General features: G+C 38.3%; 3 protein-coding genes across 7 annotated transcripts; 1 reads left to right on the forward strand and 2 right to left on the reverse strand.

The window, feature by feature from the left end:
• Positions 1-984: 984 nt before the first annotated feature.
• On the forward strand, positions 985-7762 carry zbtb22b (zinc finger and BTB domain containing 22b). Its single transcript, XM_057355292.1, has 4 exons — positions 985-1111; positions 2285-2499; positions 2579-3448; positions 4743-7762. Exons 2-4 carry the CDS (start codon positions 2287-2289, stop codon positions 5616-5618), a joined length of 1959 nt encoding a protein of 652 aa, XP_057211275.1. The 5' UTR covers positions 985-1111; positions 2285-2286; the 3' UTR covers positions 5619-7762.
• Positions 7763-7932: 170 nt separating this feature from the next.
• daxx (death-domain associated protein) lies at positions 7933-15296 on the reverse strand. Of its 3 annotated transcripts, none has more exons than XM_057355289.1 (12): positions 15233-15296; positions 14458-14512; positions 13836-14075; positions 13307-13666; positions 13039-13170; positions 12074-12190; positions 11683-11914; positions 11140-11309; positions 10382-10547; positions 9643-10141; positions 8577-8700; positions 7933-8303 (listed from the first exon to the last, which is right to left on the reverse strand). In XM_057355289.1, exons 1-12 carry the CDS (start codon positions 15277-15279, stop codon positions 8244-8246), a joined length of 2202 nt encoding a protein of 733 aa, XP_057211272.1. In that variant the 5' UTR covers positions 15280-15296; the 3' UTR covers positions 7933-8243. The 3 variants fall into 3 exon arrangements, with proteins under 3 accessions (XP_057211272.1, XP_057211273.1, XP_057211274.1); XM_057355290.1 differs by having other exon boundaries at positions 7948-8303; positions 13836-14129; positions 15233-15288; XM_057355291.1 differs by lacking the exon at positions 14458-14512 and having other exon boundaries at positions 7948-8303; positions 15233-15280.
• A 610-nt stretch (positions 15297-15906) lies between these two features.
• Positions 15907-25089, reverse strand: tapbp.1 (TAP binding protein (tapasin), tandem duplicate 1). Of its 3 annotated transcripts, none has more exons than XM_057355293.1 (8): positions 20563-20735; positions 20132-20326; positions 19641-19889; positions 19031-19390; positions 17389-17712; positions 16734-16835; positions 16429-16457; positions 15907-16306 (listed from the first exon to the last, which is right to left on the reverse strand). In XM_057355293.1, exons 1-8 carry the CDS (start codon positions 20657-20659, stop codon positions 16295-16297), a joined length of 1368 nt encoding a protein of 455 aa, XP_057211276.1. In that variant the 5' UTR covers positions 20660-20735; the 3' UTR covers positions 15907-16294. The 3 variants fall into 3 exon arrangements, with proteins under 3 accessions (XP_057211276.1, XP_057211277.1, XP_057211278.1); XM_057355294.1 differs by having other exon boundaries at positions 20602-20732; XM_057355295.1 differs by lacking the exon at positions 20563-20735 and adding an exon at positions 25068-25089 and having other exon boundaries at positions 15908-16306.
• Positions 25090-26120: the final 1031 nt, after the last annotated feature.

A 26120-nucleotide genomic window follows, 5' to 3' on the forward strand; every position in this document is an offset into this window, starting at 1 on the left:
GAGTTTCTTTCGATCTCTTCCCCCTTTTTAAAGCGCAAGTGGTGTACCTCATTCATTAATACAGTCATTCATGGCACACATTTTGATCACACAGAGACCATGTCAGTGACTAAAATGTCATTTCTTTTATAGAGGATCCTGTATGTGAAGATTCATAGTGATGTACTTTGATTTCAGGAGAGCAATTTAGGACCCGAGTGGAAGTTTGTGATTTCCCTGTGCTTTTTTTTATTAAAACTGAACCAATGTTCTTTACAGTGAATTAGATGTTTCAAATTATATCTCATCCCTCCTTACATCAATAACATCAGCCTTCTATAAAGTGCATTACATCAGAGCATATTCTTTCCCTTACATGCCCTCACAAATGGTAGTTTTTTATGGAGGATAAGAAATGACTTAATAAACTGTATAAATAAAGTGCATGAATAAATACAGACAAATGCATAAATGAAGCGATAAAGGTAATAAACAACTGAGATGTGCAACCATTCCTACCCAAAAAAGGGTTCGAACCGCAGACCAGTATAACTTTGACACCCTAACAAGTGTATTATACAGCATGACGTATCACACTCATCACTAGATTGTGAGTGAGAACATGATCATTTTTTTATTATTTCTGAAACCAAAAAAATTTCGTATCTCGGTGTAAATCAACTAAGAGTTCACATTTTAACTCGGTATTGGTTGAACCTCCTTATTGAAACGGGCCCCAGTTTAATGCACTTAAACTAAACTTTAGTTTTGTAAAAACTAAATATTTTATGAAACCTCTTCATTCATACAACTGTATTTACAAGAATTAGGAAAAGGCTGTTTAAGGCTGAGGTTAGTAGCAATATAATATCTTAATGTTTTTGTGCCGATGTTTGGAGAGTTCGGGTTTTAAACCACATCTTGTTGCCATGACAACAGAGCTCCACCCTCGGCTCCTGTGTTTTAGTCGGCAGAGTCTGCGCAGCTGTCTGGGATCCTTAAAGGTAAAGCAGCGGTCCGTCTGCAGACTCAACCCTGGTGTCAGTCCACCATTAGTCTCGGCCCGGTGGGAAAGATTGATTTGACATTATGAAAACCCATCTGTTGATGTTAGACGGACATATTTAAATAGGTAAGATCTCTTGCACGATATAAAAAGACGTGTTGATGTTTAAAACCACGTCTGTGTTTCTTAAGGCTACACGCATGGATCCGTTTCGTAGCGGCTGGCTAATGTAAACACGGATACTCAACGAATCCCCCTTAATCAAATACACTATCATATTTCTTTCTGTCCAAAATGTCTGTTTGTGGCAAATTTATGTTTAATGCAAGTCGATAGCGAGTTGACAAAGCCGCTAGCTGTTGGTCAAACATTCACGCAACTTTCGCGTATAATAAAACATTTATATCGTATAGGTTAACGCAGGTTTACGTTACATTCAGGAATAAACGACATTCATTAAGCTTGTGGATAATACAGTCGTAATATGAGCTGTAATCTTTATAAAACTGAAAGGCTACGTCACAGAAAGTCAATAAAGTAAATACGGAGACGGCAGTGTCTGGTCAGTGGCCCTTGTTCTATGGACCTGACAAAATCCAAAGAGAACTGTTGATCATAATAAACAAAATGATTGTCCTAATACCATATAAAACCTTCTTCTTTATACAACATGCATATGCAATGTTCAATTTTATATATATTAAGTTGTATATTTACACAGTAATGGCCAAAAGGGGATGTCCAGAGGGAGTATTTGTCCAATAAATGCGTTTAATGCTCCCTCAGGACTGATTACAAAATGAGGAAAACTTGGATAAGGTATTTTTTTACAAAATTATTTGACTACAGTTTAACCTACTTAATAATATTAATATAACTTCTCTTGTTTTTGACCATACAGTAGTCATTCTTATGGGACTTGACTACTCCGTAATCTTTATACATGTGTTGTAATTTTAGTTTAATTTTAGTCAAATTTTAGATCGCACTCAAATCACAACTACACAACATGCATTTTTCATCTTGTATAATAAATTTGAATAAAGGGTGAACTGGGTATGATTGTACATTTTTTGTGATTTAACAATTGCCAGTGCATCATATTTGACCTCTGAGCAAACACACGTGACATGATGTGGCATGTATGAATAAGAATCCAAACAAATCATGCAATGATCACATTTGATACGCAACACAGTTGAAGACAGCAGTTTCCAATGGCGTTTAATCACTGTCGATGAGAAAGTCTCTGGATCAGAATGTTCACTCATCACAAGTTGTGACAATCATCCATTTCAGGGATGCAGTCGGTCACAGTGGAGCAAGACTATGGTGACCCGTCAGGTTCAGTGGTGCAGGTGTGTTTTCCCAGCGTGCAGACATCGGTTCTGGACAGCTTGAATCGTCAGCGTGAGGAGGGTCATCTCTGTGACCTCTCCATCCATGTGCAGGGTCAGGTGTTTAAAGCCCACAGATGTGTACTGGCTGCATCATCACCTTACTTCCATGATCAGGTTTGTCTGCACAAGATTAGATCTAAAAATAAAGATGATCAAGGGCCTGTGTAGTGAAATGTGTTTCTCCTCACCAAAGGTGCTGCTGAAGAACATGTCCACTGTCTCCATCCCAGCCGCCATGGACCCGCTGGCGTTCGAAAGCGTCCTAAATTGTGCTTACACAGGACAGCTGCGGATGCTTCGTGATGACATCGTGAACTACCTCACCGTCGGCAGCGTGCTTCAGATGTGGCACATCGTGGACAAATGCACCGAGCTTCTCCGAGAAGCGCGGGGAGGTTCAAGTGGACCTCAGGGAACGGGAGAAAAGACCAACGCCGGGCTCGGCGGCTGTGCCAACAAGGTGTCCCAAGCAGAAAGAGAAGATGCACTTTCTTCTCCTCAACCTCCAAACCGACCATCATTCAGCGAGAGCCAATCTCCCAGCAGCACCAATTACTTCAGTCCTAGAGAGGCAAACTTCGGAGGGGGCACGGTGACCACCGGGGCAGTTGGGGAAAGCGTGGTCCACTCCACTCCCACCTACTGCACCCCCTCCGGTGGGGAGGAGGGTTTTCTGATGGAAGAAGAGGAAGATGATGAGCTTTTGTTTTCCAGGAATAGAGAGCGGGAAGGTGGGAAGCGCAAGAATTCAACCTCCGTCTCAGATCAAGAGGTCGGGGTGAGCGACAGTTTTGGAGTTTCCTCTTATCAGGGTGGAGATGCCACACCGCCCCAGAGGCGCCCGTCGTATAGTCAACCGAGCATCATGCCAAGAAAACAGTGGGTGGTGGTAAAGACGGAGAACTCGAGAGATGATGACCTCATCGTGGTGTCAGGAGAGGAAGGAGGTGAGGATGAAGAGGAACGAGAGATGGAGACGGTCAGAGAGAGAGACAGGGCGTTTAATATATCAAATGTACGGACGCTATCGGGACTGAGGGAACAGGCCGAAATGGAGGCACAGGTGAGTCACAAGTTTTTCTGTAATGTAAATATGAATATAAAAACTGTAATGTAAATATGAATAAGTTGTTCGATAATATCCTCCAGACTAATGTAAATATGCCACCTCTTTCCAAAAGACAGGGGTGCTTGAAGACCACTGTAAATGTCACAGATAATACCCAAATCTGAATCAAATAAACCCCAAAGATTCAAGAAAACAAAGCTGAATGGATTAGAATCTTACTTAGTTAGAACAAAAAAAATCCGTTTTCTTTGTAATATGCATCAGACGGTTATTTAACTGACACTACTTCTTCAGTAGTGGCTAAAGTGATTTTCGTAGGGCATATTTGTACAATCTTTTCTTTTAATGCTACCTCAGATTAGCTCTAACAATCAACATTTGACACGTAGTTCAAAGTAAAGAAAAACACTAAATGTATTATATTTATTGAACAAATTTATTTGCCATAAAGTCTAAGTATTCTCATATCAGAGAATGTGTTTTATAAATATATACAAAAATGCATAGCTTGGAGGAAAGAAAATTACAATTTGATCTGTTATTAATATTTTGTTGATTCTCTCATGTAATAATATTTTGTTGTCATTCTCCTGGGCCTTAACTCAGTCTGCTTTGTGCATGTGTTGTTGAATTGTTTGCCAAGTCTCCTTAAAATTTTACTCAAATTAAAACTTAAAATAAATTGAATACTTAAATAAATTGAAATAAGTTTAGGGTGCTGAAATAATAATAAATAAACAAAAACTAAAATAAAACTAAAATAAAAATAATCTTATATGGCAACATAAAAATAAATAAGAAAATGACAAAAGCATATAACAAAATTGCAAAAAATCTAACTAAATTTAAAAAGTTTTGAAAAATATAAAAATAAAAGCTCATTAAAATATTAGTAAAACTAAAAACAAAACTATAATAACTCAAGAACAACTTCGCCACACACATACAACATTTTAAATACATCTTCAATAATATATTTGAATAAAAAGCAAAGACAGATTTTCAAGTTAAACATTATTTTTGGACATTACTGTATATGGGCTGCCATCTTAATTATTAAAGAAAGTTTGAAAAGTCTTATAAACACTCTGAATGCCAAAATAAAAATGCCCATGCCACATTTTTTTTGCAGGTTACATAGTGTAGTAGTATCACAGAGATGATTGTGATCTTTTAGAACAGCTCTTTCAGTAAAGCCATGTTCTGTAGCTTTCTATTTTTAAAAAATTGCTTATAGCACATTTAACCATTTCTTCATCATTCTAATAATTCTACTATCTGCCCATAGGGTGACTATTGCCAGTCTTCAGAAGACTACCTCAAGTATGAGAGGGGTTTGATGGACCAGACGTCCTCTCATCATCACCCCGCTGAGACTCCCAGTCAATGTACCAGCAGGGCCGTTTCTGCTCTGCTCAGTTCAGTCCAGTCCACTTCTGCCAGAGCTCAACTCTTTCCTCTGGATATGCAAGGAAACCAGATTTTCCTGTACAATCAGGCTGCCCTCGAATCCACCTCTCCATTGGGTCACGCAGGAGGAATACCTATGAAAAGCAGTCTTGAACACGGAGCGGTCCCTTTACCCGGGCAAAGCGCTTTGGGCAGCGGCATAGAAGGACTGGACGGCGGAGGGGCCGGCGGTCCCGGCAAGGTCTTCATGTGTCACTGCGGCAAAACGTTCACGCACAAAAGCATGCGGGACCGGCACGTCAACATGCACCTGGACCTGCGGCCCTTTCACTGCCCCGTCTGCTCCAAGAAGTTTAAGATGAAGCATCACCTCACGGAACACATGAAGACCCACACGGGTCTGAAACCGTACGACTGTCACGCCTGCGGGAAGAAGTTCATGTGGCGTGATAGTTTTATGAGGCATCGCTCGCACTGTGAGAGGCGCAGCTTGGGCGCCAAGAGTGCTGACGGCTCGATCGTCTCTCCGCCACATCATCTGAAGCTCCAGACCTCAGTCGGTGAGATCAGTCAGAGCAGAAGCGCGGCCTCGGGTCAACATACCATTAGCAGCAGTGGGGTCTCGTGTCTCGGCATGGCGGCGGCCGGGTCTTTCCTAGGAATGGGTTCACAAAGTGTGGTGCACAGCCTCGGTTCCGTTGGGCGTGTGGAGGAAATGTGTGAGGGGGATGTCGATGAAAGCAGTGTCACATAAGCTAAGCCACGAGTCAATCCAAGATCACTGTTCCTCAAAACAAAACGTGGTTTGTGATCGTCTTCGGCTTTAAAGGGACCACGTGCACAATAATCTGATTCTTTACCTCTTTGAGTGAATGTGCCATACATGGTGTGTTTGGAAGTAAACCGATAGCCAAGTGCCCATTGCTAGCTCACCTGTGTACCAACTTCTTAAAGACGATCAAGATCAGGCTGCTATAGTGACTGCCAGGACCAGGAATACAAACGTTGCATACAAACAATCTGCCTCACTAGCACAGAACATGTGTGTTCACCGTTGCTCTGAAGTGCCATTCTGTTCTGTATGATTATGTTGTGGAGTCCGTGTAGATTACTGTAACTCATTTGGTCTTGATGTGGACTTTCAGTGTACTTTTTAACATGACTGTATAAGGTATATTTCCATTGATTTCCTAGATAGACGACAGAAATCGAGATTCTTTTTTCACTGCTTGCAAGGGATAGTTCACACAAAAATTGTCATTATTTATTCACCCTCACGTCATTCCAAACCTGTATGACTTGCTTTCTTCTGCAGAACACAAAAGAAGATATTTTGAAGAACGTTGGTGACCAAACAACATTGGCCCCATTGACTTCCATTGTATAGGCACAAAACCACAGAGGCATTTCTCAAAATATCTTCTTTTGTGTTCCACAGATGAAAGAGTCATACAGGTTTTGAATGACATAAAGCAGAATAAACGACAGAATTTTTATTTTTGGGTAAATGATCTCATTAAAGAACAGGAAAGTTTAGGATCATGTTGGTGGTTGGATTTAAATGCTACATTAAACATTTTACAATATTACACATGACCAGGGTCATAACCACCCTATTTATCAATTTAATTCCTTAATTATTATTATTTATTCATTTCTCCAAAAACCCTGAATATGTGGTTTCAACCATGCACATTGCCTGATGATGTTATCCAAATCGATCACTGTTCTACGATCGCAGCGCTGCTTGGAGCCTTAGAAAATATATCTCGGCATAACCAAACTGCAAACACATGACTATAGGAATCTACCGGCCGAAGACAAGTTTAGACCCAAACACCAAACTACTGAACTCCTGCTGGACTTAAGATAGCCTACAGTACCAATAGTGATGCAAGAGTTTGCCTTCCATGAAGGCTGCCGAGACATGATTTGCAATGTTTGGAAAAGGAAACGAATGGACCTAAAACTATGAAGTATGTAAATGCCAAATGTGTGTGAACGTCTGGACCCGAGTGTACTATGAGGAGTTTAATTTAGTCGAGATATAAGTGATGTGGATCTGTTCAGGACTCCTGATTTAAAGGGATAGTTCACCCAAAATTAAAAAAACCCTGTCATTTATTCACCCTCAAAACTTCTGACCTGACCTCGGTATATGAGCCTTTCTTCTGTGAAACACAAAAGAAGATATTTTGAGAAATGTCTCAGTAGTTTTGTAGTCAATTAATGTTGTTTGGTTACCAACATTTTTCAAAATATCATCATTTGTGTCCTGCAGTCATGGAATGATATTGAAGAAAGAATTTTCATTTTTGGCTGAACTCTTTATTGAACTGCTTTTGTGGTTGTCCTGATACGTGTATGCATCAATGAACAGTTGATTTGTACATGGATAAATATGTTGCCCAGAACCAGATACCTCAACGTTTATGTAAATATTTACAATATACTGTATACAATACGATAAATCTTTGAGAATCACAGAGACTTATACAGTTGTTGCTTATCCACACATTCCTGTTTCTTTCCCATCAAACCTGTGTGCATTTCAGATTAGTGGGTAAAGAGAATAATGAAGTATGGATGATTCAAAATAAACCTGAGAAATGATCACGAGTGGTACTGTAGGAAAAGCATGATTCAGTGCTTGCTAATAGAGTAATGTGGTTAGACACATCTGCATTTTGTACTGAAAAATAAAAGTGTTCCATCTTCAGTCGTTGTTGTGAATCTGATCTACTGTTGGTTATTGAATTACACAATCGAGACCGTTTTTGCTGTATCAGATAAAACATCAGTATTTTCACAAGATACTACGTTTAAATCAAATAAAGTAACTTAAGATATGACTCGCTTTTTTAATTTGGTTCGGATTAGTGCTCATTACTATTGAGTCAGTGGGTTTGCAAACGTTGTACATCTTCACACGTTCAACGACTGTGAAAGTATTTTTGTTGTTTGTAAGTAGCTCATGACTTTATGTGCGAAAGGAAAACTATATCCATCCACAGCACATTGACAAAATAAATCAAACACTTGGGATAAAATAAGAGTATTTTATTAACTTGAGCAGGGAAAGTTTTTCCCCTTCAAACTCTTGGCACAGCTGAGGATCGCTATCAAACCCTCCACTGACGCCATAAATAAAATACAAGATAAGCTCCTGGAATAAGACTATTTAAAGATGATAGCCATTTCCAATGTACAAAAATACCTTTAAACCCTAAATGAATAACAATACGCCGTTTTCTTCGTATAAAAAAGTGTGACGTGGCATTGCAAGTATCATCAGTTCAAAACTTGAATTCCTAAAACACAAAAAGTTTTTTTGTTCACATTGGCAGGCACTGTTGGAACAGGAAGCGGATTCCAGAGCTCAATCTGAATCAGAAAGAACGATCACTTCCTCTGGATCACACTGTGTTGCCGCGTTCACCTTTGAACAAAGAAAGTCATTTATAATACTTTAGTAACACCATTCTGCAATGGGTTTGGTTTCTGAAAGTTGTAGTCGTATAAAGTCATGAATATGCAGCTAACAGCCTTTCTAATATTATTACATCTGCTATTTGCTGCTGAAGTAGATTGATGAAATTTAAATACTTTTAATTAATTAAAAATAATTATTAAAAAAAGTAATTAATTGAACATAGGTACATTTTCAGCAGTTGTAGAATATAAGCTAAAACATGTACACTTAAACAGTCACCTTATTTCTCTTGGGTGGTGGTGTGAGTGGTGGGCTGTTGATGTTGCCCTGAGTGGGAGTTGTCGCCCTGGTTAAATCCACTCGCTCAGGGATCACACCCATATCCAGAGGTATATCACAGTAACTGACAACAAACAAAAACATCTTTTTACTCTTTTTAACCTCTTGCTTTGAACTTTTTCATGTACTTGGATAACACTTGGCAGTTTGGTGAAAATGATGTTTTAAGGTCATTTAAAAAGCAAAACATAAACAAAAACTGCTAAATATCAAGTTTTTGTTACATAATACTAAATAAAGTCATATTTTATAGCTGTGTCTGATTTACGAATTACACTTGTTTAGACAAAGTCAGGCCGAGTACCAAAACAACCTTATAGCCAATCAGCAGTAAGGTGCACAGGACGGACATTAGTCGAGCCGAGCGCTGATGAAAGCGAAAGATGGGGGTGTGTCTGTTTTGGTGATTTGGCTATGAGAAATCGGACACCCCGCCTTAAAAGGGATCGTTCACCCAAAAATAATTTATCATTTAGTCACCCTCTTGTCATTTCATATGCATACCTGTTTTCATACCTGTATGACTTTCTTCCGCAGAACACAAAAGAAGATATTTAGAAAAATGTTGTTAACCGAACAGCCATTCACATGCACTGGTTTTGTATCCATACTAAAGAAGTGATTGGGTGCCAGCGCGGTTCGGTTACCAACTTTCTTCAAATGATCTTGTGTTCTGCGGAAGAAAGTCATACAGGTTTGAAATGACAAGAGGATGAGTAAATGACAGAACTGAATCCCTTTAAAGCTGAAAACTATATAACCAAGAACAATATTTCACACTCTGCTTTCTGCATCAATTCATACATACATAACTTTCTTAAGTATTTAAATAACTAAGGTTTCGCAAACCATTATTGCAATACACATATTTGTGATATTTTATCATCTTGTAGCTCAAATGCCATCCCTTATCTCAATTTCCATCATTTTTGCTCACTTTTCATTTTGTTTTGATTCTTTATTTCATTAAACCGTTTAAACAAACAGCTACTCTGTAAGTTGTTACCTGCTGCTGTCCTGTGTGCATTCGTTCCCATTATGGACAGCCGTATGTTTCTCACTTGAGGTGCGTTTCCTCTTCTTGTATCTGCCCCTCTCATCAATCAGCACAGGACTTTGAGGTAGTGGACTGCAACTAGCTGATCTCATCCCAACGGATGAGTCCTGATTGGTGGTGATCTCAGTGCAGTAACTGGTGCTTTTAGACACAGGCGTACAGTGATTCGACGAATTGAGTTCTGTTTTGACAGGTGTAGAGTTCAATGCCTCTGATTGGCTGTTGCCCTTTGAGGTCAGAGGACTTTGTTTAGCTGGTCTGCCATTTGTGGCCATTACCGCCTTACTTGTGCTGCTGACTGGTAACTGCTGATCATCATCGCCCCCCTCACCCTGATCCTCCTCTGTGTCCTGGACAGATGATTTAATTGACGGAGGAGCGCTCTCTGTGATTGGCTGGTCGTTGTCACTGTTTAATTGCTCATCTTCAACGTCCTCTTCATCGTCATCTAAAACACATTAGAAAAAAATACTTTTATACAGTTATTAATTATAAATTAATTCCTTCAGCAGAACACAAAAGAAGATATTTTGAAGAACGTTGGCGAGCAAACAACACTGGCTCACACTGACTTCTACTGTATAGACACAAATCCACTGAGACATTTCTCAAGATATCTTCTTTTTTGTTATACAGAAAGAAGAATGTGGGTGAATAAATGATGACAAGAAGTTTTTTTACTACTTACCTGGGCCGACTTGTGCCTGACTGGCTTGGATTTCCTCTTCAATATCAGGATCTGAAGAATAATCCTCTTCCTCATCATCTTCCTTCTCAACTTTATCCTGCTCCTCAATCTCTTTCGTCTCCTCGCTCTCTTTCTCTTTGCTGTCATTCTGCTGCCCGTTAAGTGCCTGTAAATGTAAAGAAGGGAAAAGTAAAACAGTAAAAACAGTCAAGCATTATTTGTTTGTTATTGTAAGTTACTCACTTTTCTAAATAAGAAAATGGTTTTCTCTTACCATCTTTTAGGGTAATACAAATCAAGCACAACAACAGTTTAACATCACAAATATAATGTTTACAGTAAAATGCAGTTTTAAGAAAAATATAGATGGAGAAGAAAGGTTTCTCAATTGACTCTACTGGACCAATATTACTCCTAAGCTTTGCAGTTGTGTTTAGACATTAAAGGAATAGTTCACTTTCAAAATGAAAATACTGTCATAATTTTCTCACCATGTTGTCATTTTAAACCTGTTGATTTTCTTTCTTTTGCAAAACACATAAGAAGATATTTAGAAAAATGCTGGTCACCAAAAACCGTTGGTACCCATTGCCTTCTATTGCATGGACACAAAACCAATGCAAGTCAATGAGGACCAACATTTTGCAAGATATCTTCTTTTGTGTTGTGCAGAAGAAAGAAAGTTATAAAGGCGTGTAAATAATGACAGAATTTTCATTTTGAAGTTGAACTTTTCCTTTAAATGTATTTGCTCTTACCTGTTTTTTCTGTTTGTCTCGCTCTTGCTTTTTCCTGATCTCCTCTACCTCCACGTCTTCCTGTTTAACAGCGTATTTGTTGATCAAATCCTCCAGGTTGCTGAGAGCCGTGTCCCTATTGGAGCGAAGTTTGCGATGCAGTGTTTGGTCAGAGAGGGCGGGGTCTAACGCTGGGGAATAAAAGTTACATTCAGCTCTTAATTCACTCCAGAAACATCTGTATACTGTCATTGAGCCTTCACAAAACAATCTTAGAAAAATGTTACAAAATGTAATAAATTAAGAGCAAATCAAAAAATAATACAATCACGGCACAGATATCCTAAGAAAATCATCAAATATACTACACTGGTTGTACACAGATGCAAATAAAGTCTTCCTGGATGTGACTTAACTATCACTGACACTTATCCAACCTTTCGGTCACAGACTGAAGCCCTGGATAATGTTTAGATTTTTCCTACTCAATCTTAAACTTTACAAACGTCCATTAAATTAGGTTTTTGTTTTCTAGCCTAATTAAATAACAAACAATGAAATTACTTGGTTTATATAAATCTGTGAGGTGAGAGCCGAAGTTGTAAACCATGTCGAGATGCCGTCTTTCCTGCAGTTTGTTGCCCGTCTCTCTAAAGGCTTCCTGAGCGATCTGAGTGATCTGTTTGCGGGAGAGCAGGAGATTGTAACGGTCACTGGCTCGCTCCACCACCCTTAAGATATCACTGTAGTCCGGAGGATTGTGAAGAACATCGGCGCTGTTAATGTAGCGTGCGATCTAAAGACAAGAGAAAACAATATATAGTAAAGTAAAGAGAGTAGTCGTGTAGCAAATAGATTTGTTTTCTGTATTTTGACTTTGTTCCACTGCCTAATGCTTGATCCAAATCTGGAGAACAAATCTTGATGAAAGAGACTTTAAGAAGCAAAAAAATACCTTTTTGTTGATCTCTGGGTAGCGTGTTCCATTATAGGGAATCCTCTGCTCGATCACTCGACCCGTCAGTGTGTTACAGCCCTTCAGCTCACACAGTTTCTCATAGATCTTCATCATCTGACAGGCAAAAACATGTGGTCATAGGTGGGACACATTACAGCTTTTCACACTTGAAATTTTTAACCCCGGGTTATTCTTAACCCCAGGTAAACAGAATCCTGGGTTATCTGTTTCACACTGCTTATAATTTACCAGGGGTTAAGAGATAACCCTGGGTATTCATAACCTGATGTTTCACACTGTACATCACTAAACCCTGGGTTAACATTCTTATTTGCATATTTGCGGTGTCATGATTGGATAAATACTGCAGCGTCAAACTGACTGAATAAAATAGTGTGTGGTCCCTTTAAATAACCAAATACCTCGCTGTTCCGCATCTGGGGAAAAATTACGCCTCGCAAACCCTTTCTGGCTGTTTTAAGCGTCCTAAGACGTTACTTACTCAAATATGCAAAAAAAATCCAAGGATTGTTTACACAGCGCACAGAGTTTCTGTGAAATGAGGTAAGCGCTGTTCAGTTTTTGATTGGGTGTCCGTTGCTAAGCGTCTGGTAGTATCATTCTAGCCCGCTTCGTTTCACACTGCACACTTTTGGAACCACATTGCGGGGTTAACCCTGCTTCAAAGTTACAAGTGTGAAACAATCGTTTACCCAGGGTTAAAAGCAGGGCTTAGAATGAGGATAACTCGGGGTTAAGCGCAGTGTGAAAAACCCTCTTTAGTATGAAATAGTACACTTAAGCAAATCAGTGAGGTCTGTATGTTTAGGGGCTTTTCAAATGTTTTAATAAAATCTTTTGAAGTAAATTTCCTTTAAAAGCTGCACGTAATCTCCGGTGTTTCATTTCTACGGAAGTAAAGGGAAACAGGGACAGATGAAGCAGGAACGGATAAGTCTCACCTTGCGTTTGAGCTTGTGCTCTTGAATATAACTGGAATCCTCCTTCTCCAGATCCTCCACGCTCAATTCTCTCTCCTGAAGTCGTCTGATCTCCTCATTGTAAACCTTCAGGAGGTTCTCCAGGTATGCTATCTGAAAGAACGTGAGAGAAATACATGTCTCTGGATATCCATTTAAATTAAATACTTTGGAAAAAAAATGCTTTGAGATCATGTAAGAGAGCCATGAGTAAAAAAACTTTTGAATTCTGATGAAATGTGTTTAGTACCTGTCTCCTCGAAGCCCTTTTCGTTTTCTTCTCTTCCTCCTGATTTTCCTCTTCTTCTTTACCCTGCTCCTCCTGTTTTACATTCCCTCCATTGATGGTGTCCTCTATTTTCCCCTCAGAAGGAAGAGGCTGTATGGAGGTCCGTTTCTTAACTGTGTGCTGCTTAAGAACTGTGCAGAGTTCATTAATGTAGACGAAGGTTTTGCCTGCGTTCGCCTGTGCGCGTGTGAGGCAGCGGCCGAGAGTGTTACGAAACTCCACCGATGACAAGAATGTCGGCAGAGCCTTGGAGTATCTGGACTGCAGGTAGGTCACGACCTCCGGGTGATCCACCGCATGTTTGGTGCAATGTTCCACAAACTGGATGAAGCCAGGAGCAATTGGCGAAGGGGTTGAATTGGTTGGGTTTGAAGTGGGACAAAGAAGAGTCATCCAAAAAGACAACGTAAAAAGACAAGAACATTAATAATATGACAAAATACGTCTACTTGAGGCAATTGTTATAAAATGTAAAACGTCACAGACATACCTCTGCAAACAGTTTTTCATTCTCTACTTTTAGAACACGAGTGTCTTTCTTTGCAGAGGCGAATGGAGACTGTGTGATGTGTGTTGGCTGTGTCTGCTGTTTATTCGGAGGTGTTCTTGGCTGGCAGTTCAGAGCTTTAGAACAGGAGGCAGATGTGGAGGCTTCTTCATCGTCATCATCCAGGATCACAATGCTGTCCATCACTGCTCCGGCCATCCGGAAGGGAGCTGGATGAATTTGCTGGGGAGTAATGAAGGAGGAGGTGTCAGACCAGCATTTCAACTACAGGAATACCTGTGAACACAAGATTATCTTTGTGATTTTACCCTCTGTACAATGAAGCTTATTTGCAAAGCGGTAACAGCTACTTATACTGCAGTGTTATGGCAACTGGTAAAGCAGTCTATGACATTACACATTAATATATATATATTACAGTATAGGCCTGTTTTTTGCTTTGGTAAATATAAGAAACATTAACATATTAATAACATATGTACGTATATAAAAACTAATTTGATATGTACTTTAAAATTACTATTAGTGTTTTAAGAAAAACATGATTTATGTCAGATAAGAAAAAGCATGATGGCACTTTTCGTGTTTCACTTTTTCTACATACATTTAACATGGATTGGTCCAAGATGATCAAATGCAGAACTCTTGTCTTTGTGTACCTAAAAAGTAGTATTCATTTTAATATTTCTGTATGGATTAGAACATGGCATAACTCAAGCAAGCAAGTTTTATAAGCCATCAATACATAGTACACACATTTATTTTAAGAAAGAAACTGTATACATCGAAGACAAAAACTATAACGGATGACTGACAAATAACTGATTAAAAAAAATCCTGTGATGAATTAATTAAATATAACATTTTGATGGAAATGTAGTAACTTGGCATTGGTTAACACTGCCAAATAAAATCAACTAAAATGGTAGAAAGCTTGTTAGTGTTTAAAGAAGATACCATATCAATGTATTCACATATAATAATAATAAACATTTACTATGTTACTTTGGCATTTAGGCGGCAACGATGTTGATCACTGTACATGTTTGTAAGGGACTCGAGTGATTTAAATTCCCCAGCAACCAGAATTACAAGACAATTGACGCAATGTGACTTTAACACTACAATAATCTCCCAATTATATTTTGATATACATATAATTAGTGTGGCGAGACAGCCTGATTGTCTGGAAACTGTGGCTAAATAATTTGGCCATGAATATCTGGTCATCCGTTTTCCTTTCAAATGCCCCACAAAAACACAATCACGTGTTTGATACCATGTCAAATTTCTCGGGATCTGCGTACACACTTCATAATTACATTGATCATAAAAGCTCGTTAATCAATGTATATTGAGACAAAAAGAAAACAACTTACGCGTTTGGATCCTTAGCTCGGCGCTGGATATGCGTACAGCCCAACATGAGGCGCGCTGATTCGCTGGCGGCCAGTAATCTGATCGCTCATTGGCCGAACTCGTCAGATTTCTTCTGCAGTTTGTGTTCCACGCAGTTTATTTCGAAGCTTATCAGCGCCGCGCAGGGATCAGGAGACTCAACTGCTTATCAACATTTATTTTTCTTTAAGTGATGTCATTGTAAACTCGTAGCGTTGGCAGATGTGACGTTTGTTTGAAAACAAAACTAAAAAGCATTGAAGCTATTTTGTGACGTCGGGGCGTCTGTAATTGCCTGCCTAAAGACTTCAAGAAAACTATTAACGTTATATAGTTCCTTGTATTATATCTTAAATTATATACACTATAATTATATCACAACGTTGTAATTTTTCCTAAATATAACACATATACTGCATCTTGCTCTCTTTTAGGACCTGCATAAAGTCGAAAAAGCAGACAGGTAAGAGCTTGATATCTGTGACAGACAGTGTCTTTTAATTCTCTAATAATTAATATTTAATAATCAACTTTTCATCATGTTTACATCAGAAATAATGTCCTGTTTATCAACAAAAGCCAAACAATAGCTAAGACCTGAGTCTCATAATAAAATATTGAAAACAACCCCTGCAGTGATTTAAAATCCCTTTGAGACACGAAATAAATGTTGTAATTGTTTTTATTTCCAGCATTTATGACAATATTTGAATGTAAAATGCATCCCAAACATAGACAAACATACACTTCTTTTGTTTTTATATAGCTAATTATAAAGTAGTTAAACTACACCTAACAAAAAGGTTTTGCATTTTTAGAATTTTGATAAGCAACTTAAATATAGCATTTTTATCCATTTTTATCCATAGCTACAATAAAAATGTTAAGCCAATATGGAAATACAATACATACAACTATTCTGGGAATTATTTACAGCATTTTTCTTTTCAGTTTTATAGCAGACTATTCAGCTTTTAGGAAGAATGTTGAAAAACAGAAGCTCTGCAGTGACAGTACAGAAAATACCACTTCCACGTCCAGGTTTATTTCTCCTTCTAGGAAACACAAAACATAGAATAAAGATTAATTAGATTTTTTACGTTAGCTAAAAGCTTCATTAAGTATATTTGAAACGCTTGACAGTAGGGTTTATAGTATTGAAAACTATGTTATGTACCTTATCCTTTAAATCAGTGTCACTGGAGTCTACATAAAAACAGAAATAAAATAGTTAAAAAATAAAACAGTTTACATTCCTGTGCACACATATTGTAATGAATACATTTCATGGAATTACACAGTTCTACTTTTAACATGTTCTGCATGTCCAAAATGTTCACATTCTAGTAGGAGGAGAGGCATTGAAAACGGATGTTTTTAAGATGAGGCAAGTTATATATTAGTTTGTTAATAAATGTACTACGTTTTATTACGTGACACTAAATATTTAAGCACTGTAAAGATCACAATGAACAAACTCACCAGCAGAACTAATTGTCCAGTAAAGAACCTTTATGACTCCATAAAGCACAAGAGCAACAGCGACCATCGCCATAGAGTCTTCAATAGAGGGGGCACTAACACCTGATATCAACACGATAAAAAAACACAACATCCAGAACATTCTGACTCGCATAAATACTCTTTTAAAGCAAAAATGCAAAATGAAATAAATGGATATCATTTACAGTATTAAATTACAAAAGGTTATTTTAACAAATATATAGTTAGATATATAGCAGTACTAACAGATATATAGATGTGTGTATAATACATGCACTACCTGTTAAAGGTTTAGGGTCACTTGACTGAAATGTTTTTTATAATCCTAAAAATAGTTTAATCTCAATGGTTGTGCTTAAATATTTACAATAATTTTGTACGCAAAAATCTTTCATCAGAAAACTATTTGATTTGATTTAAAAAGGGAAATTGTTTCTGAATAATAAGGATTACATTTGTGTTATTCCATAGTTTTACTTAATTTACTTAATGTGGAAAGAAATATTAATAAGGAATGAGTTTTGACAAGTAGTGTATGTGCATACCTATATATCTATACACATATATTTAACATGTTTATTCTTTCTAAGAAAAAGCATGAATAACCTTCTTATAACATTACAATATGTCTTACCAATCACATTGAGTGTTGCACTAGCTCTCCTCGCTTCTCCCTCATGTTTGGCTACACAGGTGACCTCACCACCACGGCCGAGCTTCAGCTTCCCTGAGTCCAGCTCCAGACGGGTGCTCTGACTGAATGTGCCATCAGATGCCTGTCTGTGACCCGTCACACTCCCCTGACCCAGAGACCGTGACTTCCCATCAGCCCCAGTGAACTCCCAGCCCAGCTCCAGAGTGTGAGGAGCAAAACCAGACGCCTCACACTGAGCCACCACCACCTGACCAGGTACAAGCAGAGGAAGAGGAGAAGGGTAGATGGAGAGAGATGGAGGCTCTAGAAAGACAAAGAAACAGAAAAACACAGTGGTTACACATTTATGCCTTTATATGTAGACTGTAGTAGTGTTGTCAAAAATATCGATATTTCGATAAGTATCGATACTGAAGAATCTGAAACGGTTCCAATACCCATGTCCCACGTATCGATATCAGCTGCGCGTTCCCGCTCTCTTTCTCTTTTCCGACAGTGAGTTAACGCACACTGCACGTGAACGCATAACAACAGAGCCCCGCCTCCTCTCACATACTTGACTCGTTTGCGGCAGTTAAATAGTGTTAATGTTAGAAAAGATGGCCAGTCTCAGTAACACATCTGGCGTGGTGCACGCTCGTTACGCTTCCCATGTTTACCATAGCGATCCATGTATGTGCGCTGATCAATAATTTTATCCACTCGTTTCGTTCGCTCCGGTTAATTTGATGTTTGAAGTAATGCTGGTGCGAGTAAAGTCTCCGCAACAGTTCTCGCGTGTGATACACGTTTGCACTCCAGTGTTTACCATAGCACTCTATGTGTGTGCGCTGTTCAATGATTCATCCACTCGTCTCATTCGCTCCGGTTAAAAGTTGTTAATGTTAGAAAGATGTCCAGTGCGGAGTCTCTGCAACACTTCTTGCGTTTAAGTTTGCGTTTCTGTCTATATGTGCGCTGATCAATGATTACAGTATGGGCCTATGTGAATAAAAGCCAATTTAGCCAAATAAAAATGTAGGCTATTAACTAACATTAACGAACAATGAATGAGCAATACATTTGTTGAAGTATTTATTAATCTCTTTTAAATGTTAGTTAAAAAATAAATAGTTGTATGTAAGCTCCCCTGTTGAAAAATCCAGTATATGCTGGGTAAGGTATGTTTTGATCGATGCTGGTTTGATTTTAAACCAGCATATGACCATCTTAAACCAGCACATGAACAGTTTAAACCAGCACAAACCAGCATCAAAACATACCAAACCAGCATAGGCTGGTTTTTTCAACAGGGTCTGGTCCATTAATACTGACAAATACAACTTTGATTTTAAATAGTAAATGTATTCGTAAAATTAACATTAGATTAACAATTAATAAATAATGTAAAAATATAGACCTCATTGTCTAGTCTTGTTCAATTTAACTTCAAATAAAATTTAAAAAGGCCTATATTGCTATTGCTTATTAGGGCATTATTGCTATGGCAGTTTATTCCTCGTGGTATCGAAAATGGTATCGAATATCAATATTTTTTTAGGTATTGAATTGAAGTTAGAAATTCCAGTATCGTGACAACACTAGTATGTAGTGTAAATATATTTGTAGACAAACAACTTACCAACGATCTCCAGGTCCACAGCTACCTGTGCCAGCAGGTGAGGAAGATAAACAGTGCAGATATAAGTACCAGAGTGTCTCACTTGAGCCTCCTCTAAAACCAGAGATGCATTTCCAGACTCATAGAGAGCTGTGACGTCAATATCAGCTCCTGTCTCTGATGTCTCAGCAAACCAATCGTTCTTGCCATCATAAGCAATGACCAGACGTCCTTCACCCCGGAACTGATAGCGCCACTCGATAGAGAAACCAGAGCCGTGAAGTGGAGATGATGGGTCAACCCAGAACCCACAGTCCAAAAGAACCTGCTCCCCCAGTCTAGAGCGGACCACTGGAGTTTTACTGGACACACTGAGAATCACTTTTGGAAACAGACAGAATAACAGGAAATACAAGTGAGGCAAGAATGAAAAGAGATAAATGTGGCCAAACCTTAAGCCAACATAAATTCTGTCTCCCCCTTTTTTATGCTCTTGATCAAGAGTTTTCTTCTAACAACAGTCAAGTGTCTACTAATACAAACCCCACAAATCAACTTTACAGTTGTGTGATTTAATACAGAAAACACATATTCTATTTTTCTGTAAAATCCGAGAAGCCAGGCTCTTTACCTTTTGGCTCTTTAGAAGTTGAAGGCGCTCGCATAATATTGGACAAAGTCAGCTGCTCATCAAGTCCCTGTGCTGCCACTGAGAACCAATCAGCTTGCAGGTAGACAGGACTTTGGGCGGAGTCAGTCAAAGCAGCTGCCCATCTGACCATTGAGGCGTGAGGCATGAAGGGGTTTATCTCACACTTGGGTTTATTCACAGAACCTTTGGGTGGGTTCAGGGCTGAACTACAAAACGTGCCGGCTGGATCTAAAGAATAACAGTTCATCCATTAAATTAATGGCTTGTTTTGGACAAAATGTTGACAAATGTTACATGCTTTCTCATTTGTAAGTCACTATTAAAGATGAATAATGAATAAACGTAATATATAAATGTACTAAGACCACTCTGAACATCCTCTTTGATTTGAGAGCTGAATTCATAAAATACTGTTACCGCAGCTATAGTCTACAAATCAACGCAAATGCAAAAGCCACATTGACACTGACCAGTGACATGGTAAATTCTGGACGGGCTGATATCTGCTGGAGGATGAAGTTCAGATAATGTTTTTTCATTGTAGGCTTCAGTTGTGATGAACATTAGAGATTTCTCTTGATCCATTGGTACCGTGAAACCCCCTCTGTGACCCGGCTTCTCCTGTACAAACCAACACTCCAGAACTGGACAACCAGAACCAGAAACTGCAAAGACAGATTATGAAAGTTGTTTTAAATAAATAACAGTATTCATAAACATCTCTGTATTCGTTTCTGGACAATTTCTGTAATGCGTGTTCGACGGCAACATTTTAATCGTAAAAGCATAAACGAGACAGAAGCGACAGTCAAACAATTCAAAGTTGCTGCTATTTGAAATGCTTAACGTAAATGTATTGCGTTGTGTATTTTATTGAAGAAAAAAATGCAACAAAACTTACCACCAAAAAACAATGTAAACGCGATGATAGACAACTTACAGATGGTCAAAAACTCAGACATTTTCCCTCTGTTGGTTGAAATCATGCCTCTTTGCATGTTACCGTGTTGTACCAGACGGATTTCCCCCAAAACATCCGAGTACCTACGTGCGTTTCATTTTCTGTTTCAATGTTTGTGACGCATGCGCAAATGATGGCAGGTCGATTTGGACTCGTTAGCATTACATGTCTAGTCTCCACTAGCTGTCGCTCCGAGCCAACGTTTCTATTTCAATCTGACCAAATACAAATGTTGCCTGCTCTGTTTTTGCCATAATGGCACGTGGTTTCTCGGAATGCAGTGAGTTCAATTGGTGACACAGGGAAATAGCTCATATCATATTGTATATAGAACATAAAAATAGTAGCTCATGTCATGTAGTATAGAATATAGAAACAGTAGCTCATATCTCTTGCAATGTAACCCAGCTGGCACACGACCGACCTTCAACTTTGATATTTGGTTGAAATCATGTACCCAGCGGGCATTTCAACGTTGTGTCACTGTTGAATCAACGTCATGGTCATGGAGTGGAAGAAGAATCCAGATGTCTACAGATGTGTGATTCAACATGTGGGTGCAGAGAAAGAGATTTTTGTCCTCCTGAATGAAAACAACGTCAGGACTAACCCAGGTCTGTTGTTATGTTAAACAGTATGTTAAAACCGTTAGGTTAAACAGTACTTAGTTTTGAACAAATAATGACATAATTAACACGTTGAACCAATTAAATCTAGGTATGTGGTTCTTACACAAGTGTGCTAATTAAACAGCAAATTGCACAGTTGGGGAGGAGGTTTTGTTTTTGCAGTTCCTTCCCTAATTGCTTGTAGTACAGTGTAATACTTAGAGTAATTTTGATTTTATTGCAGACTCTGGCGTCATCATTGGTATTGTTGTGCCATGTGTGGTGGCTTTGGCTGTTCTTGCTGCTGTAATTGGACTGGTTGTGTGGAAAAAGTCCAAGGGTAAGTACAAAGGCTGCACATTAAGATAAATTAAAATCATTTGATAGCTAAAGGTAACCTGTTTAATATATTTGATATATTCTGTTGCTCTGCAGGCTACATGAAGGCTAGCAGTGAGTATTACTTTTCTCCTGCCAAAATGTGTAATATAATATATGTATTTTAGTCTCATTAAAAAAAATTTGCTCAAAAGAAAGTCATTCTTTAATCTAACCTGTTTTTGTCTTATAGCCCAAGACAGTGATTCTGAAAATTCTGATCAACCACAGCCAAAAGCATAACCTGATACCAGTGATTTTGTGCTGTTGGATACATCTTTCTGAATGTTTCACCTTTACACTTTAATACCTGCGACATATTATTATTCCAGTTTTTATTGTACGTTTTATTGTATGAGCCGACCATTTTTTAATATTATGTTTATTTCAAACAGAAGTTATTGTTTTATTTTACTAATATGAGGGTAAAAGGGTTAAAATTAAACAGAATGTTAAGGAAAAACAAACTTAAAAAAATAAATTAAATTAAATGTACATTATTCTCTGCCTGTTGTTATTTTACTAAGGTGTACATTAAATTGTTGGTCTGCTCCATACACAATACTTGTGGACATTTTACGAGATGTGATGGAAATTTGATTTATTCTATTATTCTTATGGTAATTTATATTTTTCTTACATTTATTTTTCATGCAGAAGAAAGTGCTTTGTGCTGGTGGATGATAGAAAGTTACTCAGTATGTACACGTTTGCTATGGAAGCATATTGGTAGCTATTTTCAATTTGAAATGCAATATGCAAAATGGCAATGCAGTATGTAAAATGACAATGCAATTATTTTAAATAACATATGTACAACATTCAATTCTACTTTTATTTATATAGCGCTTTTCACAATGTGCATTGTTCCAAAGCAGCTTTACAGAGAAAATAAGAAAAACTGAAAAACACAAAGAAAAGGTAAAACACAGCACAGTGCATGGTGTTTAAGATTCAAGGTTCAAGATTATTCTAGTAAATAATATCTAATAAATGCAGTCTCCCGGTGGTTTATTTAGCATATTTTGCATTAAGTGAATGCTTGGCTGAAAAGATGTGTTTTTAATCTAGATTTAAATTGGGAGAGTGTGTCTGACCCTCGAATAGTATCGGGAAGGCTATTCCAGAGTTTAGGTTATTTAGTTATTCTAGGTGTTATCAAAAGTCTGGAGTTTTGAGATCTTAGAGAGCGTGATGGGTTGTAGTGTGGTAGAAGCTCTGTTATGTAGGTAGGGCTAAACCGTTTAAGGCTTTATAAGTGATTAAAAGAACCTTAAAGTCAATACGATACGTAACCAGTGAAGGGATGATAACATTGGGGTTATGTGATGGTATTTTCTGGACCTGGTTAGAACTCTGGCAGCTGCATTCTGAACTAACTGTAGTTTGTTTATTGATGATGCAGGACAACCACTAAGTGCATTACAGTAGTCAAGTCTTGAGGTCACAAATGCATGAATAAGCTTTTTAATGTTATAAATGGGCTCAATTGATACGGGTAATAACTTTTAATAAATTAGTTGGTATGGGGTCTAATAAGAAAGTTGTAGGTTTAGATGTTGCAATAAGTTTAATTAAATCTTCCTGTTTTATAGGTGAAAAACACTGTAGCCTTTCTTTTGGGCCGATGGTTGGTACTAATTCATAGGACAGACTTGGAGGTTGAGTTTTTACTATTTTGTCTCCTATGTTTTAAATTTTCTCTGTAAAAAAAATTCATGAAATCATTGCTACCAAGGTGCGGCGGAATAACCAGATCAGGTGATGTCTGTTTATTTGTTAATTTAGCAACTGTACTAAATAAAAACCTTAGATTGTTTTTGTTAGTTTCTATGAGGTTACGGAGGTGCTTAACATTTGCACAACATTAAGTGCAAATTGAAAATAAAAATTAAATTATATAAATTACATTTGTCAGTTCCTACACTAGTTTTAATATGTTATTTAAATTGATATTTTTAACGCTCCTTAAGTTGCAAAATGAAAATGCATTTCCCAGATTTATTATATATGTTTTAGATAGTCAAGCAAAACTGTAGCAAAATGAAAATTCAAATGTAATTTTCCCTAAACGCATTAACATTAACAGGTTGAACATTTGGGTTTGCATTTTCATTTACACAGCGCGTAGTCAATGTGGACTTGAAAATGCATTTCGAGTTGGTCACACCCCCTCCCCGATACAGCGTCATTAGCTGTGTCTCGTTTCGTAAAAATGCGTCCTTGTGTCCTCCGGAGGTCTCACCCTTAAAGCCGGGCTATTCAATTGACCCTTCGCTAAGCCCCGCCCTCCTTAGTTAATGTTGCTACGCCTGTCAAGCTTTCACGCCTGGCAAGTGTATTACAGTATGTATGCACCGGTGTCAGACATTCCCAAGGAGATAATTAGTCATTTTTGGCGAACATGTGAAATATCTGAGAGAGCAAGACAAAAGGGACTGCAGTGTGCATTCGAGGGATATATCCACGACATAATATGCAACCGATTAGAAAATAATTTAATCAAAATTGAAGCTAAAGCCTATGAATGATAACATTCTCCCGTTTAATATTTTAGTAGCGCGCCAGGCTACTGCTCACACGTCGTGGGTCTAATCTACGCCTTGGACCTGGCAAGAGCCAGAGATGCTGAGCTGAGCAATACATCATCAACAACACAAACAAATTTCCGTCTTGCCTTTAATCATCTTATTTTACGTTCAAATATATGCATTATGAACAAAGAACCATCATTATTTCCAAGCAATGATGTGCTGAGTTAGCTAGCTAGCTAACATTAGCGTGCTCTTACCACTGCGGTCAGCACATATCTATCAGCTATCTCAACATATAAAAAAACACTGTATTTAGGATATTCAGGGGACTTTTATTAAAAAACACCACATCAGACAGTCCTGATATTGTATGATGGACAATCTGAGATGGTGTACTATGATTATGAGGTGAAATCACTTTCACAAAACAGGTAGTTTCCTTATAACACCTATCTGAACATATATATAAAAAACAGTGTATATAGGATATTCAGGGGACTTTTATTAAAAACACCACATCAGACAGTCCTGATATTGTGTATTAAAAGTTACCTATTTGTCAGTTATTTTTAGTTATTTCATAGTCAGTTATGGTCACCCATGACCGAAATGTGACCTCTGCATTCAACCAATCGTGTGAGGGGTGAACACATGCACTGCAAGTCGTGAACACACACACCCGGAGCAGAGTACAGCCATAACTTTTTGGTTACGAGTCTGACTCTCTAACCACCAGGCCACAACTGCCCCACTAGGCAAATACCAACCACCAGAATGCCTTAGCAACGGCCTAGCAACCACCCAGAGAACGCCACACAAACTGCATAGCAACACTTTTACAACCACCCGAATGCCTTAACAGCCGAGCAATCACACAGAAAATCATTGAAACTACATAGCAACACTCTTACAACCACCAAAATACCTTATCAACGGCCTAGAAATCACCCAGAACATCATAGAAACTGCATAGCAACCCTTTAACATCGTCTCTCATTGCACTAGCAACATCACTTGCAACCGGAAAAACACTACCACAAATGATAGCGTGCGAAACTGCTTTTATTTTGAAATTTGTCCTCCCGCGCTCCTACCGCAATCTGTCATATATGCGCGCACAGAAAACCACCGTGAGGGCTGGCTTGACAGTCATTTTCAAAGTGGAGGCTGGCCTGACCGCAGTCTCTTACGTTGGAGCAAACAGGTGTTTTTGTTAATCCTGTCGACCTTTAGTGGGACATTCTAAAACGCTTAACGTGAAAAACGCTTAACGTACCTAAACAGCGATAAAGGAAAACCAAGTTTCTGTCACATTTTACTTCTAATAAACACATGCTGCTGTCAAAAGAACGAGCTCTTGGTCCGCGGATAAAGTGAATATCACGTTAAGCGTTCTCACCATAGAAGTCCATTATAAGAGAAAACAGCTTAACCTGGCTTAGACAAATTTCTGTCATTTTAGTTGTAATTAATACTTCAAAAGCCACCGTGCATTGTGTTGAAAAGTGGCGTAACCTACTCTTTATGCCCTGTCTGAAATCAATATTAAGAAATGTTGCTGAAAGGCAATAAAGTTGCTAACTCCTGGCTTCAGTGTTGTTACATCGAGCTGAATAGCCTGTGGAGCAAACTAGAACAAAACAGCACAAATGTTTCTAAAAGCTCTGATAAAGGGACAGAAATATAAATGAGATGATACAGTGCGTTGTTTAGGTACGTTACGCCACGTTAAACTGTTTCCTTATAATGGACTTCTATGGGGGAGAAAACGCTTAACGTGATATTCACTTTATCCGCGGACCAAGAGTTCGTTCTTTTGACAGCAGCAAGTGTTTAATACAAGGAAGGTTTGACAGAAACTTGGTTTTCCTTGATCGCTGTTTAGGTACGTTAAGCGTTTTTCACGTTAAGCGTTTTAGAATGTCCCACATTTAGTTGTGAATGAGGCCTTCCACACTGCTTGATCCACGTCCGACAT

The sequence above is a fragment of the Triplophysa rosa genome, linkage group LG16 (assembly GCF_024868665.1).
Source record: "Triplophysa rosa linkage group LG16, Trosa_1v2, whole genome shotgun sequence".
NCBI classification, from domain to species: Eukaryota; Metazoa; Chordata; class Actinopteri; order Cypriniformes; family Nemacheilidae; genus Triplophysa; species Triplophysa rosa.